Raw genomic sequence first — 17,632 nt, 5'->3', positions numbered from 1 at the left:
TCATTTTTTCCGGTTTGGAATTTACCTTGAGAATGTTGAAAAAATGTAACTTTTAAAATGTTAAAATGTTAAATGTTTGATAGACTGTGTGCACTGTGGGCCACAGAAAGATAATATGAAGTGAAAAACTTTGGTAACATGCTAGTGAAGCTAGACTGGATGGGCAAAAACAAGATACAGAAGCTTCTCTTCCATCTTTGTGGTGGATTTTATGGCAAGCTGTTTGAGCATTTATTCAATATCCTTGATATCACATGTCAGTCCCCTCCACTAGTTCGGTCTTTGTCAGCACTAGTTGGAGATTTCTCAGCATCTCGGCCTGCTGATGTCTGTGTGGAAGAGTCTCTTGAGGAAAAGGAGCTGCAGGTATCCAGACAGGAGGATGATGAGACTTTGGGTTGCCGACCACCAGTTGACGTAGCTGAGGTTGGACAGGAGGACGTAGTGATCCTTCCCTTTCCTCATGCGAGCAAAATTGTAATGATGCCACATGTGAAATATCTCATTCTGGAGCCTCTGTACACTCTCCTGAAACAGACAGTGTATTTATTAGTTAAATATCACATATATCTGTGATATTTAGTGCGACATGTATAAAAAACTTTCAGGTTTATCAAAGCAGAAACAGAATTCCTTTGGATAACTTAACTATTGGATTACTAAAAGTATTCATAATTTGTTTTGTCTCTTAAAGAAAAGCAGAAGCCCACCTGGTCAGATATATTTGAGCTTTTAGCAGAGATTTCCTCTACAAAATGCTCAAAGACTGTTTCATTTATTTACCTCTTATTTCACAAATAAAGAAAATCCTACAAAATAAAACAAGAATGGTGCAACAGTTTTTTCTTCCCTCCCAAAGAGTAATTTTTCCTTTTTGTCTGCCTTCAACACACCCTTCACTCTCCCATACCTGCTTTACACAACTGACCCACTATTTGCTACCCATTCTACTATTTCAATCAATTCAATTCAGCTTTATTGCCAACCCAAAATGTCCATATCTATACATACATCTAAAATGTGTAAATATGAAGAGACCAAATAAAAGGGAAAGGGAAAGTAATGACTTGCTTTCTCTGCGTGTGCCAGCTTTTATCTTCCCTCCCTGCATTGGAACACTGCACCTGTGCAACCCTGCATCACATTTACTTTCTGATGTCTGAACTAAAAAGCTCCCATCAGAGCAGGATTCATGTTGGCAGGAAATCTCAGGATCTCTCTTAAGCATATGATGTATGGGGTGCCGTTTGTCAAGCAGCTCACGCTGAAAATAACAGCAACATTTTGTCACATTTAGCTTCAAACCATGTTTAAAAAACTGGTGTGAATTTTTGAGAGTCACTTTTTTGCACATTTACAACAATATTTGTCAACTTGGAGATATTTTAAATATTTAAATCCAAATGTTAAATGTAACACTTAAATGTTAAATGTTAAATCTAAATGCTAAATCTAAATCTAAATGTTAAATTTAAATCTAAATGTTAAATTTAAATTTAAATCTAAATGTTAAATATAAATATAAATGTTAAATTTAAATTTAAATATAAATGTTAAATATAAATGTTAAATTTAAATCTAATTGTTAAATTTAAATCTAAATGTTAAATCTGAATCTAAATCTAAATGTTAAATCTAAATGTTAAATCTAACTATAAATGTTAAATCTAAATTTAAATCTAAATGTTTAATCTAAATGTTAAATTTAAATGTAAATGTTAAATTTAAATCTAAATGTTAAATCTAAATATAAATATAAATGTTAAATCTAAATGTTTCGGGTGAAACTAAATATTTAGCTAATATGCAAATTCAAATGCCGGTTACAGGAAGTAGTAACAAAATAAAAGCTCGAGGAAGTCAGAGTGTGTTTATTACGGAGCCCCCCAGGGGACACGGGGGGAAATGAGGACAGCAAAATGACTTTTGCGAGATCCCGAGAAAGTTTAGGACAATGTACATCCGGGTATCTCATAATAATGACATATTAAGTCATTATTATGAGATACGGGTTGTGGGCAGGGCGCCACAGAGCAGGGAAGTCGAGGCTGAGCGGCTGCGGGGACAGCCATCCTACTCGCGGAAGTGGGCGACTGTGCATCGATACAGAGACATAACAGGATCGATCCATGTTTTCTGCTCCGTTCATTTCAGATTTAACATTTAGATTTAAATTTAACAATTAGATTTAAATTTAACATTTAGATTTAACATTTATATTTAAATTTAAATTTAACATTTAAATTTAGATTTAACATTTAGATTTAAATTTAACATTTAGATTTAAATTTAACATTTAGATTTAGATTTAGCATTTAGATTTAACATTTAACATTTAAGTGTAACATTTAACATATGGATTTAAATATTTAAAATATCTCTAAGTTGACAAATATTGTTGTAAATGTGCAAAAAAGTGACTCTCAAAAATTCACACCAGTTTTTTAAACATGGTTTGAAGCTAAATGTGACAAAATGTTGCTGTTATTTTCAGCGTGAGCTGCTTGACAAACGGCACCCCATAATGATGCAGTTTAATGTTGCCCTCTGCTGAGAAACTATTAGTTTTGCCTTTTCACTTTTGTGTTGACTGTCACTAGGTACTGTAAATCTCAGAATTTCAGTGTATAAAGCAAGCCACAATTAAGCCTAAAATACCCATACAGACTTGAATTGAGACTCATACCTCAATAGCAGTCAAAGTGCTGTTGAGGACTTTGTGCCCTTCCTCCAGATCTCTCTTTGATTCCTCCGATCCTTCGTAGATGACACCGAAGCTCAGAAAGACCCTGATTCCTCCAAATTGGTTGTTGTGGTTCCCAAGACACATTCGGTAAAAACCTGTCAGAAGGAGACTACGGTAACTTTAGAGGAAATATACAGTAGAGTATATAATGGATGGTGGAGATTGATTCTACCTGTCAACTCAGTCTGGAAATTCAATTGACCAACGGCTTCGTTGTGTGACGCCACCAGAGCGCCCTCTGGTGAGTTGACCGTCACAAACAGCCGGTGATTGTTGGCCATCCCTGTCACCCACTGTACCTGTGAGTTCAGAGATACACGCTAAGACTCTCATAAGACAAAATGAATACCTGCAGAGACAAACTCACATGTCTGGGATTGACAAGAAGGCTGTTGATGAAGTAACTGCTTCTTACTATATATCTAATCTACTAATTGTGAAAATCTCGATTTGAAGAGGTGCTTCATATTCCACTGCTTCCAACAGCTCCACGTATTGAGGCTGTGTCTGACAGGGGCGACACTCTGGAGAAGATTTAAGCAGATCTAACAAACATTCGAGTGATGAGGTGTTTGATGTCACGTCTCCTTACATGTTGCCTCATGCTGTTCATCTGCCTTTTCTGTCTTCTTTGTAAATACATTTGTGAAAAGAAGGTTTGAATAGAAATTTTAAAAACATAATAAAACGATAATTTTATCGGTGAGGCAAATTTAATCCTACGAATGTTTTAGGAAGGGTGGAATTGCTGATATGATTTAATAAAAACAAGTGAAAGATCTACTTCAGATGATAAAGTCAGGTCAGGGTGAAGTGTGAAGGACCATGACGAGGAATCAGGTCACCATTCTCATCATTGTGGCTCATCATGTTAAAGAAGCTATAAGTATAGGTTTTTTTTTTTTTTTCTTGCTACAGAGCCAGTTTTTGTGTTAACAGTTGTTTACTTACCAATCTACCATGAGCTTTGTGAGTTCTGCATCAAACATCAATCCTTTGTTCATAAAGAGCTTTTCCACATAGGTGGAAAACAACATTAATCCCAACTCTTGGATTGTAACTATTGAAGTTAGCAGGCTAACCAAGTTAGCCTGGCCATCTTGTCATGTCACGAGTTGCAATTATGTCTCACATCTTTCTTGTAAATGCAACAATGGCTGAAGCTCTCGACAAGGGACCATCACCCCCACATGCTTCCAACCAGGCAGCAGACAAAACTTACATAGTGCACCGTTTGGGACAAATAAATGTATCTTAATCTTAATCTTAATCTTTAATGTGATCAAACTAGACACAGTTTTATCACTGCTACAGTTTTCTGGTAATTACTCAACATTGGACACATTATATCATTTTGTCTATGTTTCTTACCAAAGACACAACAGTGAGGCTCAGAAGCAGAACCTTAAATGGATATATGAGGTCATGCAGATGGTTGCCATTTACTTTGTGGGCCACCACAAATTAGTCACATAACATTGCTTAGAAACCTTTTAGTTTCATCATAAATCTCCACCTGGGCTGCCATGAATTTTTATCACATTTTTATCAGAAACTTTTTTTCTCTCTCTCTCATTCTGTAACAATCACATGTTTAGAAGTCACCTTAGTCACCTTGAGAGTCAATGAGATAAGCCCTAAATGCAAAAATGCACAGGCACATCTCCTGTTGTACATTTATTTTATTACAGCACATACGATTAAAGACGTATGTATCTCTGCAGACAGATGAAATCCAGTTTACTGTGAAAATCCTCACCATATATGTGAAGTAGAAGCTTCCACTCTGGTGGGCAAAGTGCCAGAAACACTCCATCCCTGCAGCAGAAACCTCAATTGCAAAGTCATATTTGTCTGCTCCCCTGAACAATCCGACGGTGTCCCCCTCGCTGAGGGAGGGTTCAGACTTTCTGGCCCAGATGCACTGAGAGCTCAGTATTACCATAAGCAGAGTGTTCAGCAGCATGGCTGCAGTCTGAGGAGGAGAAGGACGCTGCGTTCTCCTTTCTAGGGTGAAGGGAAATTATTAACCACGATTACAAACTCTCCCAACAATGTATGTTTGATAACATATCAGTCTAAATTGATCAAAATCATCACTTGTATTTGGACAGAATTAATCAGTTACGCTTTGCCATGGTCCATGAGGCTCACTCAGTGCTTTCTTAGTGCCTTTTTTTTTTAAAGAAACTATATATTTGTAAGTTGTTTTTAAAGATTCAAATCTTCAGTTCAGCTCAGACCCATATATGAAGTCACAAAGTGTTTACAGACAGAGTCATTTATTTGGATTTAGTAACAAGGGAAATAACATAATGTTACACCTATCGACTGTTTACACCCATGTCACTTTCTTCATAAATTCTTTCTCATGTAGAAAGCAAAAAAACAGTCCTCCTATTCAGTACTCAATCATTTATTTAATCACCAATGTTCTCCCAAAAGAAACCACAGAATAGATTATATCTGCAAGTGCCCTAAAACAAGATCTGTTTACATTCAAGACTTCTAATCACCTTAAGAACTATGAATAGCGGAGGTCATGGAACACTATTGTAAAGCACCAAAGAGGACGGGGAAATGCGAGGCGAAATGTGGGTGAGACACTGGCTGGGATCCTGCTGCTGAGGCTCGGTGTGTTTCTGAAGAAATGGCTTTCGTTGGCAGATACCTCTGACGAGAAACAAGTCTAACAAGATACTAACAATGAAACGGAATATTAGGATTCAATAAAAACAGCTCTTAAAATAGTCCAGGCACTGACAGGTATATGATCTGAGACACACCTTGGATTCGGATTTGGATAGTAGTTACACCGTTAGTAATTTGTGTTTTTATACTTTACTCTATTCCTAACAATTGTTTTTTATTCATGTTGCATAAGTGAATTTGGCCAACCTTTACACTGTCAAGAACTCAACATCCTTCAACTTAGCTAACTATCTATATGGTAATTTTGGTTATAGTTATTAATTTAATTGTTAATCAGTTCCAAATTTGTAGTTAGTACTTTTATGAGACTTAATCAATAAATTGGCTATCTTTACCCTTCCTTTGAAGGGTGGTCCCCCGAGGTAACTTTAATCAATTAAAGTTATGATTTAATATTTTATTTTGATAACCAAATGTATTGGTTAACCAATAATGTTCTAGATCCTTGACTCTTTCTGCGAGGTGTCAACAGCGCATCTTTTTGGCTTTCGCATCAGCCGCCATCCAGGAGATGCCCATGCATAAGCCCAAGATTTTTTCAATATGCTCTATGTAAAGCTGAAAAAAAAATCTGAGAGGCAAAATAAATAAAATAAAAAGATTATTCAAATCAATCAGTACAAATAAACAAGTTTAAATGGGAAAGAGCTAAAACACTCTGTTAACATTTAAAGATCTATGTACACATTAACATTTGTTTACACATGTACAGATCTGTAGACACATTTTCATCTTCAAAAGAATTTTCAAAGATACCATGTATATTAGATTGAGTTTTGAGGAAATGCGTTTGTCCGTATCTAATGTGGTTTTATACTGTGAGTATACTGTTGTGTGTACTGCTTATATGTGTGGCACCCTGACTGCAGTCTGTCTCTTTCTGTTATTGAAGGTATGATCTGCTGCCAATCAGGACATCACAGAGTGACACAAAGCTCCCGCCTGGAGGAACAAAATGGGCGGTGGTTTCTCATAAACTCCGTGGCTGACCGAAAGTGACTGTGGGAGTGCACCGTTCACATTCCACAGAAACAGGCCGAGTGAGTTTATAAGGTTTTTACTGTGCTTGTTTACTGTGGGTGTCAAGGTGAAACTGAAAGTGTTTATTCTGGTATTTGTTTTATTGTCTTGTCTTGTACTTTGTTATAGCCTACACTGTCTTTGCAGTAAAAATGGAAGTTAAAACAGTTTGAGAGTCTTGGTTCAAGAGTTGCATGTTTGAGCTGCTGTTGCAGCCTTAAATTTAATGGTAAAAATTGTGCTTTTGTTTATATTTGGGTTTGTCTATGGGCAGGTCTTTGCCAGGCAAACGTGCTTGTGGACAGAAGCAGGATAAAGAAAAAAACTTAAAACCACCTTATGTAAAAAATCATAACCCTTGCATTTATTTGAATGGAGTTTAATGGAGACTGGTAGTGGGACTACACCAGCACAGGGATGTATGTGAAAGAAATTGTTAGTTCCTTATGCTCAATTCAACTCTCGGGGACATTCTAATCCTAACTCAACAACTGAATTCAAAGGTGTGATATGGTTTGATTTCAATAAATCATCCATTTACTTTGTTTATCACCACACCAGCGACGGTGCCCTGCTGTCGAAGCATGGCCAGGTTTCATGTCTGCGTGTCAGAGTGGGTGACAAATGTGGAAGAAATTCTTGGTGAGAGAAATTATATAAGAATTCTTAGATCGAAATGTCTTTTGTGAATTAATTGTAGCAGGAAATACAACAGAGTATATAGCAAAAAAAGCTAAAAAGTCTATCCAAGGATATAATCAAGAATCTATCAGAGTCTATATTCTGAATAGGACAGAGCTCTCAACATCACAGTGCGATGCAGAAGTCTGACAAAGAACAGTTCACTCTTTTTGATATTTATGATATTCTGGTCATACCACTATCCTCAGAAAAGATTAAAACCTTTCATTCAAGATCCCTCCCCCAGCTCCCACACTACGCAATCAGCACTGGATCAGCGCCAGGGCTTCTGGGCGCAGATATCTTGCTCAAGGTCAGGGGAGTTTCATGCACAGAAGGCTAAGTACATTTCATTGAGTAGAAAAACATTACATACAAGGAATAGCCGACAGTTAGAATTTCCATAACAACAACAATCACACAGATATCAAAAATATCGATACAAGCCTTTGGAGAGAAGCCTTCGATTTTGATTGGAATTGAGGTGATTATAAATATCCAACATTGTGTCATTAAAACTTTTATTGTTAAGTTAAAGTTCTAGTTAACCTACCTCACATGCAGGCCAACAGCTTATCAGGTTACCAAATGTCTACAAACCTAAATAAAAAACAAAAACAGTTTCAATTGTTTAACTGGTTTTTAAATACTTGAGTATAAGAAGATTAATATCAGCAAAAAAACGATTTCACTGTTCATTTGAAATATATCATTTTATAGATAACATGTCAGACACAACTGAGGGATCATCAGCTTATTAATGAAAGAGGGAAAAACTAAGTTGCGATTAACAGATATATTTTCCTTTTTTTCTCTATTACTGTAACATTGATGAGATTTTGGATCATGAAATATGGAATAATTTGTTGGAGCTGCTAACAACTCATAAATATCTGAAGTGTGTAAAATATTCATCTGGTAGGTAACTAATAACTGAAACTATCAAATACATCTAGAAGGACATTTTCTGTAAAATGTAGAGTGGAACTATAGAGATAAAAAATATAAAATAATAAAAGTACTCAAGATACTAAGAGAATAAGTAACTCAAATCTGAGTGAATTAATCAACCACAGTTATATTGTGGTCAACACAAGTCTGTCCATAAGGTGGTAACTATAAATGTTATTACTGCACCTCTTCAACTATATGTCATTAATAATCAGGAAAGTTTGTATGTTATGTATTTGATTAATCAGAGTTTGTGTCAATTTCATTTCTCTTTACCTTTTGTATTTTATAATGTGCGGTGAAATATTTTTTCACTTTTGACCCTTTCGTCACTTTGGAGAGGACACAGACTTTTTCAATAAATATTCATTTGGCTACTAATACGTGCTTTGCCAGGTATTCTATGTGCAAATGAAAATAAATGAACAAATAAGCCATTTATTTATGTTACTAAAGTAAAGATTTATTGACACAATCAGTAATTTAAGTATTTATTGTATTCTCTTAGCTTTGATTTAAAATATTTACTTTCACTTCCGGGTCACATGTCAGGAATGCAGAAAAAAGCATTACAAGGCTCCACAGGAACAGAGATTTCTCCCTTTTCCAAGGACTTTGCTCTTAGTGAATTAAGAGACCTTTTACATGCTCAGAACAACAAGGACACACCAAAGGAAAGGGAACAGGCCCGAAATCATATGGTCACCTGCAAAAATCAAGAATTACAAATAGTAGTAACAGCACTTCAGGTTCTCAAAACCAGGGATGAAGACCGTTCAGTCACGTTTTGGTTCAAATCCTTTATTGCATCATATTATTGAACTGATTCTAGTGGTTCCCTGAAAGGAGCTGCTTTGATTAGACTACACCTGCTGGTGGTTTTAGTGGCATGAGGAAAACATCTCAAACTGTTCATGTTATTATCTAAATGTTTCATTATATTGTGTATAGAAGTTCAAGGACAAAAATACAACACCAAAAAGAAAAATGGCTTCCAGAGCCTTTTAGTTTAATAAGTGGATCCAGGTACACCATGTGTTTGGAATTCAGATCTGTTGGTATTTCTGACTGTGAACTGTGACATGGAGTTTTTCAGCAGCGCGGCTTCTCGTCCTCGGTCTTGCTGACAAAGAGTCTTTTGAGGAAGAGGAGCTGCAGATACCCGGAGGTGACGATGAGGATGCTGAGGGCTGTCGACCACCAGGTGATGTACTGTGAGTTGGACAGCAGCAGGTAGTAGTCAGAGCTCTTCCGCATGCGACCAAAGCTGTAGTAGCGGAACACGTGGAAGATGTGGTTCTCCACTTTGTGAGTCGCATCCTGCAACAGCAGCAACACACAGGTCTGTATCTAAAAGTACCAGATACTTCTTGAAAATACTAATGTTACTGCTGCCTTTATTACCCCATTCACTTCTACTGGTCTATTAGCATTCTCCTGACTATAACACCCCTGGGAAGCCCTAAAACCATTACAACTATAACAGTTCTGTGTTACCTCTATGATGCTCAGTGTGTTGTTCAGTTCTTGGCTGACTTCTTCTGTCTTCTTCTTTTCCTCTTCTTTGCTCCTGGCAGGGTCCTGATGGCCGTCGTAGTAAACACCAAAGCTGAGGAAGACCTGCATGCTGCCGAAGCGGTTGTGGAAGTTGCTGAAACACATTTGATAGAAACCTGGAGGGAAGGAGAAGTGACAATATACTGTAAGTGCACACATTATAAAAAATGCAGTTCAACCTAAAGGGATAGTTCCCCCAGAAATGAAAATTCACTATCACTATGTACTCATCACTATGCCTATGGAGGGGTGGGTACAATTTAAAAATGTTATCTGAAGCCAGGAAGTTTGTGAATGTGGAGGTTTTTTTACGCAATTTTTTTTCCAAACAAAGTACAAAGTCCAGTATCCATTCGTCAGTTAGCCCTTCTTTTTCTTTAATCTATGTTATTGAGCTTCTTTGTTTTAAAGTCAACCATTTCTTTTTTTAATGTAGTCTTGTGGTGAGATTTTAGCAATATTTTGTTGTTGTGACAGATGTATGAACAGAGGGACAGAGGGACATACTGGTGCCCCGATGGACAGACAGACCTGTTTCCTCAGCCTTGAAGTTAATCTGACCCTTCACATCATCAATATTTGACACTAACAGACCACCAGGGGCGTTTTACTGTGACGGACAGGTGTCTGTCATGGCCGACTCCCGTCACCCACTGGACCTACACACACAAAACAGAAAGAAGACATGTAGAAAATCAAACAAAAAGTTTTTACACTTTGCTGAGCTGGAATGATGGCATCACAACATTAAAACCTAATGAAATGATTGAAAACATCAGATATGTGAGGAGCAACAAGAAGAGAAGGGAATATCCCTCACATCACTGAAGGAAAGAAACATTGTTCAGGCTGTTTATCTCCATCAACAATCAATTAAAATTCACACAACAGGAGAGGATGGAAACTTTAATCTTATTTTATTTTGCAGGTTTCTGAGGATAGTGAACTCCTGATTATTCATTTGATGCTGCCATTAGGCCAAATGTAAATGTGGTGAGCATGTGTGCATGATGCACGCTTTTCCTTTCCCTGACCCAATGAGCTCTCCGTTTGGTGCTTAATGTTTACACCACATTATTATGTCTGAAATGCAAGTGTTAAAATGCTTGGGCATATTTTTGGTAATCGTTATATTTCAAGAATACAGAACACAGACAGAAGTATTTTACTACATTACAATGTGTAGAGACATAAAGACCTTCACAGCACTTGCACCATCTTGTGGTAGAGAATTTAATTTTATCTTCAGAATTCCTTATCACATGAAAATGTATTTAATTTATTGGAGGTACAGTATATATGACATATATACCTTTTTTAAATTCTGTTAAGTAGGATTGGGTATTATAAGAGAGCTTAACATATACTACTTTACTGTGTGGAAGAATACTCTACAAGTCGTAGTAAAAGTAGAAAAAATTAATTACTACTACTTACTACTAAAAGTACTTAAACATCACTCACCACAATTCTTTCCACAGAAATACATTATGTACAAAAAAATTTGACGTTAGATATGAATACGTCATGATTATATGTAAATATAAACATTTGAACATATTTTGTTCTATATAAAAAAAATGCACCTGCATTGTATGGTATATAGAATCATACTATATTCACATTTGAAGGATCTTATAGTTGAACTGAACAGAAATGTGTCTAAATCATATTTGAAATAAGTAATTTCCTGTTGCCGAGAAAACCATGTGGAGGCCTCTGCCTTTCATCTCACCATGTAGCTGAGGTAGAATCGTTCTCCACTGTGAGCAAAGTGCCAGAAACACTCCAACCCAGAAGCCTGGAGCACCACAGAGAAGTCGTACTGGTCGGCGCCCCAGAACAGCTCCTGGTCTGTCATGTTGGGATGTAGGTTTGTCATGGGCCCACTGTGAACTGGAGCCCACAACACCAGAATAAAAAACAAAAAGGGAATCCTCCACAACATGTCTGAAAAACTGGAGACTTCACTCATTGAAATGTGGAGATAGAGTGAGTGTGTGTGGCAGCATGGAGTTTAGAAATGATTAACTGGGACAAAAGTGTCGCCTCCATCAGTGGGAAAACTGGGCTGCCTTCACAGCTGGAGTCAGCACTGATAGAGAGAAATAACACTATGAAGGGCTGAAGTAAGAGCCAATCAGAACAGTTAAAAAGTAGAAAAAAAATGGTACAATCTGATCTAATCATCTCCAAGGATCTAAACAGAGACACAGGATAAGCACTGGGTACAGGTATTTATCATTTTACAGAACCTTGAAGGTTGGATGAATCTGAAGAGAAATAAAAATGTCCCATTAAAAATCCCAAACTAAAAACAACTTTATTTTTTTTAACAACAATATTCATTAAGATGAGAAATAACATGATTTACGATTTATTTCCAGCAACTACTCAAATGGTGGTTTCATTAGATTTGTCATGCTTTTTACATTTCATTATAGTGAAGATCAACTATTACATACACACAAAAACATGCTTTAGAGTGGTTCCCAACAGTTTGACAAAACTAATCTATGATTTAAAAAACCTTTAGTGTCCAAATTTGATTTACTCACATAAGCTTGAATGATTCATGTGGAAGCAACAAAGATTCTCCACATATCCTGCATCATTTGCCTGTGAGTAGGTGGAGAGATATTTTTTGCCCCTAGCTGGGATGATGTTCCCCCACCTTTCTTATTCACAGGGTCAGAAAACAAGCGATAGATATGGAGCCTCAGCTTTTGCTTAGAGACACTGAACCAGTTTCCTCTGGCTCAGAAACAGCCTCAAGCTCGAGGGACAACACAGAGGAGTGGAGTGCTCCACAAGCCCAGCTAGACTTTCTGCAGCTCCTTGACTGCAGTGGCTGGTTTTGATACACCACCGACACCACCACCACAAGGAGGTACAACCTCTGTGGGGTGTTTGAATAACGTTGCGTCAGACTGAGAACTCTGCCCCACCCCTCCAGGTGCGTTTAGGTACAAAGCTTGATAGTCTGAGTCCAGCGAAGGGGCTCATCCAGAGCAGGGAGGGCCGACCTCCAAACACCGACCTCAGGCCTGCCCAGCAAGTCCGACGCTCCCATGTTGGCTTCTCGTTCCTCAAACGCTCAATCTCCTTACAGATAAAGACACACAAAGCAAACAAAACTAATTACACAAAGAATATGAATCTGGAGGATCACTATGATGAGCAGAGCAGACAGACTACACATCGGTGGGTTACTGTCTGGGAGCCTGGCTGGTTTATCTACATGTGCTGTGAGAAGGTATTCAGAGAAAAAAGGAATATACACACTGCCCTTTGAGTGAGAATCTTCATAGCAAAGAGTTACCAATGTTAATCAAGTTTTAATGGAGCCAAACTTTGATTCTGTGTAACAAGTTAAATTATGAACAAAATATGATTCAATCACCTTAACTTATATTCATAAATATATAATTTAAAAGTCAATCTGATGACCTATTTACATCTTATGTCGGTCTTCTGTGACCACCTTGGCAAAGACAGCAGTGGTGAAGTTGGTTTTAATAGTGTAAAATGTCCCAATCAGTCAGCACATCCTGGTCACTTTTCTTAAACGACTAAATGTTAGTACATAAAGAAAAGGTTTTGTGTATGAATATCTGCTGAAGCATTATTTCTAGAAAGCGCAGTTGTGATTGAGTTGTAAACATACACATAAAAGCCACATTATAGATTAAAAGCTGCTCATTACACACAGAGAACTAAAACCTCACCATAACAAACACAATGTAAGACATAAGTCCTCACCGTCTCATAGTTGCAGATGGAGTGGAGCTGAGTGCAGAACATGATGGCTGTGAAAGTGAGGAAGAGGAGGCCTTCCATGCAGAGGAAGATCAACAGCATCATCGTCGCTGGAGGAGAGAAATTGCTGCACTCTGTGAAAAGACAAAACAAAAGCAGGCTGCTGTAACAGTTCTCTTAACAGACTCCACATCACATTGTATTCACCAACCACAAATGTGTGTAAACAGCATTATGACACTCTGTTTTCATTAGAGAAAACCACACTGAGTGAAATAGGGATGGTAACCTCTCCACTGGACTCTGATGCACGTGATGAAGTGGTATCCACAGAGAGCCAGAGCGTGACCAGAGATTACAGCAATATACATCTGCAGTAAGATCTGCTGTGCAGATTCTTACTAAACATCGAAGCTCTGATTATCTTTCTAACTATTCATACAAATACAACAGCACTAAAAACACAGTCTACTCTTTGTCTACACACAAATCTGTCACCAACATCTCTTCTTTAATCCATCAGAGAGGAGTCACTGGTCTCAGAGAGTTTAGGTCGGCCACTCAGGAGACTGAATATAGACAGAAAAAGATAAAAAACATTCAGGCTGAAAAGAACTATCCAGCCATGTTTTAATTTTCATTTTAAAATCGTCGCCAGCATCTACACACTCTAAAATGTACACTCTCTGCTATTTATCTTCCACTGATACATTTTTGGTCAAAGAGCTGCTCTCTTAGTTTCTTTCAAGCTGCTGACCTCACTGAAAACATGAATATCTGAAGCAAATAGGTGCCTAAAATCCTCTGGAAATCTGCCATTTTACTATGGGGTGCCGTTTGTCAAGCAGCTCACACTGAAAATAACAGCAACATTTTGTCACATTTAGCTTCAAACCATGTTTAAAAAACTGGTGTGAATTTTTGAGAGTCACTTTTTTGCACATTTACAACAATATTTGTCAACTTAGAGATATTTTAAATATTTAAATCCATATGTTAAATGTTACACTTAAATGTTAAATGTTAAATCTAAATGCTAAATCTAAATGTTAAATTTAAATCTAAATGATAAATTTAAATATAAATGTTAAATATAAATATAAATGTTAAATTTAAATCTAAATGTTAAATCTAAATTTAAATGTAAATCTAATTGTTAAATTTAAATCTAAATGTTAAATCTGAATCTAAATATAAATGTTAAATCTAAATGTTAAATCTAAATATAAATGTTAAATCTAAATTTAAATCTAAATGTTTAATCTAAATGTTAAATTTAAATCTAAATGTTAAATTTAAATCTAAATGTTAAATCTAAATATAAATATAAATATTAAATCTAAATGTTTCGGGTGAAACTAAATATTTAGCTAATATGCAAATTCAAATGCCGGTTACAGGAAGTAGTAACAAAATAAAAGCTCGAGGAAGTCAGAGTGTGTTTATTACGGAGCCCACCAGGGGACACGGGGGGAAATGAGGACAGCAAAATGACTTTTGCGAGATCCCGAGAAAGTTTAAGACAATGTACATCCGGGTATCTCATAATAATGACATATTAAGTCATTATTATGAGATACGGGTTGTGGGCAGGGCGCCACAGAGCAGGGAAGCGGAGGCTGAGCAGCTGCGGGGACAGTCGCCCTACTCGGAAGTGGGCGACTGTGCATCGATACAGAGACATAACAGGATCGATCCATGTTTTCTGCTCCGTTCATTGTCTTAGCGAAGTCCTGTGTGTGTCTGTGTCTGCTTCCGCCTCACGTCCCTCTGTCCCCCGCTCACTTTACACTTTAACAATAAACACCAGCGCTGATCACAAGTTATTAGGACACCTAAGGGACTGATGTTATGATCTCATACTATCTCATAATAATGAGATACTGACTGCAGGGTCTGTCATGGGAGACTGTGTGTGTGTGGGGGGGGGGGGGAGTGTGTGCGTGTGTGTGTGTGTTGGGGGGGTGTATGCTTGTCTCTGTTCCTCTTCACTAAAACTGATAATCACATGTATTTTTTAGTTATTATCCGATGATGACCGATCATGACTTCGGATCGCTCCGTCACTTTAACGCTGTCAGTCCTTACTGTGCGCGTCACGTTCTGCTCGTGTTGTGTGGAGCGGGGACTACGTGCACACGGTGTTTAAACATGTGTTTCATGAGCTCAAACAAACACAAAGTAAAAATCAGTCCTCTACGTGTCCTAATAACTTGTGATCAGCGCTGGTGTTTATTGTTAAAGTGTAAAGCGAGCGGGGGACAGAGGGAAGTGAGGCGGAAGCAGACTCCGACACACACAGGGCGACCGGACCTTTAATGAGCGTCTGTTCTGATGCTGGAGCAGCGCTGGTTATAATTATTCAGCGGCAGCACATCGCTAAGACAATGAACGGAGCAGAAAACATGGATCGATCCTGTTATGTCTCTGTATCGATGCACAGTCGCCCACTTCCGCGAGTAGGGTGACTGTCCCCGCAGCCGCTCAGCCTCCGCTTCCCTGCTCTGTGGCGCCCTGCCCACAACCCGCATCTCATTTTAGCTAAATATTTAGTTTCACCCGAAACATTTATATTTAACATTTATATTTATATTTAACATTTAGATTAAACATTTAGATTTAAATTTAGATTTAACATTTATATTTAGATTTAACATTTAGATTTAACATTTATATTTAGATTCAGATTTAACATTTAGATTTAAATTTAATAATTAGATTTAAATTTAACATTTATATTTAACATTTATATTTAAATTTAAATTTAACATTTATATTTATATTTAACATTTATATTTAAATTTAACATTTAGATTTAAATTTAACATTTAGATTTAGATTTAGCATTTAGATTTAACATTTAACATTTAAGTGTTACATTTAACATTTGGATTTAAATATTTAAAATATCTCCAAGTTGACAAATATTGTTGTAAATGTGCAAAAAAGTGACTCTCAAAAATTCACACCAGTTTTTTAAACATTGTTTGAAGCTAAATGTGACAAAATGTTGCTGTTATTTTCAGCGTGAGCTGCTTGACAAACGGCACCCCATATTTTACATTACTAAATTTTCAGTGCTTTTTCATAACATACGCTTTCCCAGTTTTCCTTTCTAGAAGTGTCTGCAAAAGAAGGTCAAACAACCTGGACTTAAAAATGAACTTAACAGTGAACAGGACGAAGAAGCGCTGGTTCTTCTCTCCGACACAGTTGTTGACCCAGGGACAGTGGTGGTCCATCTTTCGGATGCAGCGCTCACAGATAATAGAAGAAGAGCATGGCACCATCACTTACTTTCTGCGCTCAAAGTGACACAAAATAACCACAAACAGACAAAAACCAACCCCAAAGTTGGCACACATGGTCGAATAACCTGCCCCGGCATAACAAATTGTTTATTTACGTTTTTGTTAAATTGGCATATATGTCAATGAGCTCACCAGCTGTCTCAGACAGCTCAAAGTAACTGTATTCAGCAGGTAAGAAAAAACATCGGGTCACACTACCTGCAGTGATGAGCCCTCTCAGGTTTGATGCTGCAGCATTTTGGACATTTGTAGATTACATTTCCTGGCTTCAGTTGCAGACTCTCCAGGTATTTCTTATTGGCGTTTCCTTTTGGAACAGCTCCCTGAGAACAGGGGGGTGGAAAGAGAGGATTAACGAAGGTGACCACAAAGTCGGCGAAGAAGACCAGGAACCAGGTGATGAAGGCACACACCATGCCGCAGCAGTCCTGGATGAACCAGAGCTGCTTAACCTCGCTGTGGAAACTTCTCTCAACCTCCTCCTGCCTGTCCAGCAGGGGTTGCTGTTGATCCATGTCCCTCAGACGGTGGCTTGAGGACATTGTGCCCTGCAGGAAGTAACACAAGACAAATCTTGATTACAACTGTATTAATCAACATTTTTGCCAAACCCAAACTTTTTTTATTTACTACCCTGTCGTTGTTTGTATTCATTGGTTGCTAAATAAAGTATATCAACTGCAGTTTAATTGACATTACAATGATATTGCTTGTCAGAGGTTTAACATTAAATAATTTATAATAATGTATAATGCCTTTCAAATTACTCAGTTAGTTTGAAAGAGTTTACCTTTCCATGACGCAAGATAAATTTAAACAGCAGCAAAGGACACGAGCTCTGCAATATTACGAGCATGGATTAGTTTAGGTTTACACCCTTCTATTTTCTTCAATT

At 37.4% G+C, this 17,632-nt stretch overlaps 2 protein-coding genes and 1 pseudogene across 2 annotated transcripts; all 3 read right to left on the bottom strand.

Moving 5' to 3' along the window:
* Nucleotides 1–306: 306 nt before the first annotated feature.
* Nucleotides 307–4,712, bottom strand: LOC133012286 (transmembrane emp24 domain-containing protein 6-like). Its single transcript, XM_061080264.1, has 4 exons — nucleotides 4,506–4,712; nucleotides 2,919–3,045; nucleotides 2,687–2,841; nucleotides 307–528 (listed from the first exon to the last, which is right to left on the bottom strand). Exons 1-4 carry the CDS (start codon nucleotides 4,710–4,712, stop codon nucleotides 307–309), a joined length of 711 nt encoding a protein of 236 aa, XP_060936247.1.
* A 4,490-nt stretch (nucleotides 4,713–9,202) lies between these two features.
* Nucleotides 9,203–11,642, bottom strand: LOC133012314 (transmembrane emp24 domain-containing protein 6-like; annotated as a pseudogene).
* A 950-nt stretch (nucleotides 11,643–12,592) lies between these two features.
* On the bottom strand, nucleotides 12,593–17,279 carry LOC133012079 (palmitoyltransferase ZDHHC7-like). The gene is made up of 5 exons (XM_061080043.1): nucleotides 16,936–17,279; nucleotides 16,597–16,693; nucleotides 13,716–13,797; nucleotides 13,430–13,560; nucleotides 12,593–12,772 (listed from the first exon to the last, which is right to left on the bottom strand). Exons 1-5 carry the CDS (start codon nucleotides 17,277–17,279, stop codon nucleotides 12,593–12,595), a joined length of 834 nt encoding a protein of 277 aa, XP_060936026.1.
* Nucleotides 17,280–17,632: the final 353 nt, after the last annotated feature.

This window comes from Limanda limanda, chromosome 10 (genome assembly GCF_963576545.1).
Source record: "Limanda limanda chromosome 10, fLimLim1.1, whole genome shotgun sequence".
Lineage (NCBI taxonomy): Eukaryota > Metazoa > Chordata > Actinopteri > Pleuronectiformes > Pleuronectidae > Limanda > Limanda limanda.
Note: the sequence above shows the minus strand (reverse complement) of the source record. Positions and strands in the feature narration are given on the sequence as shown.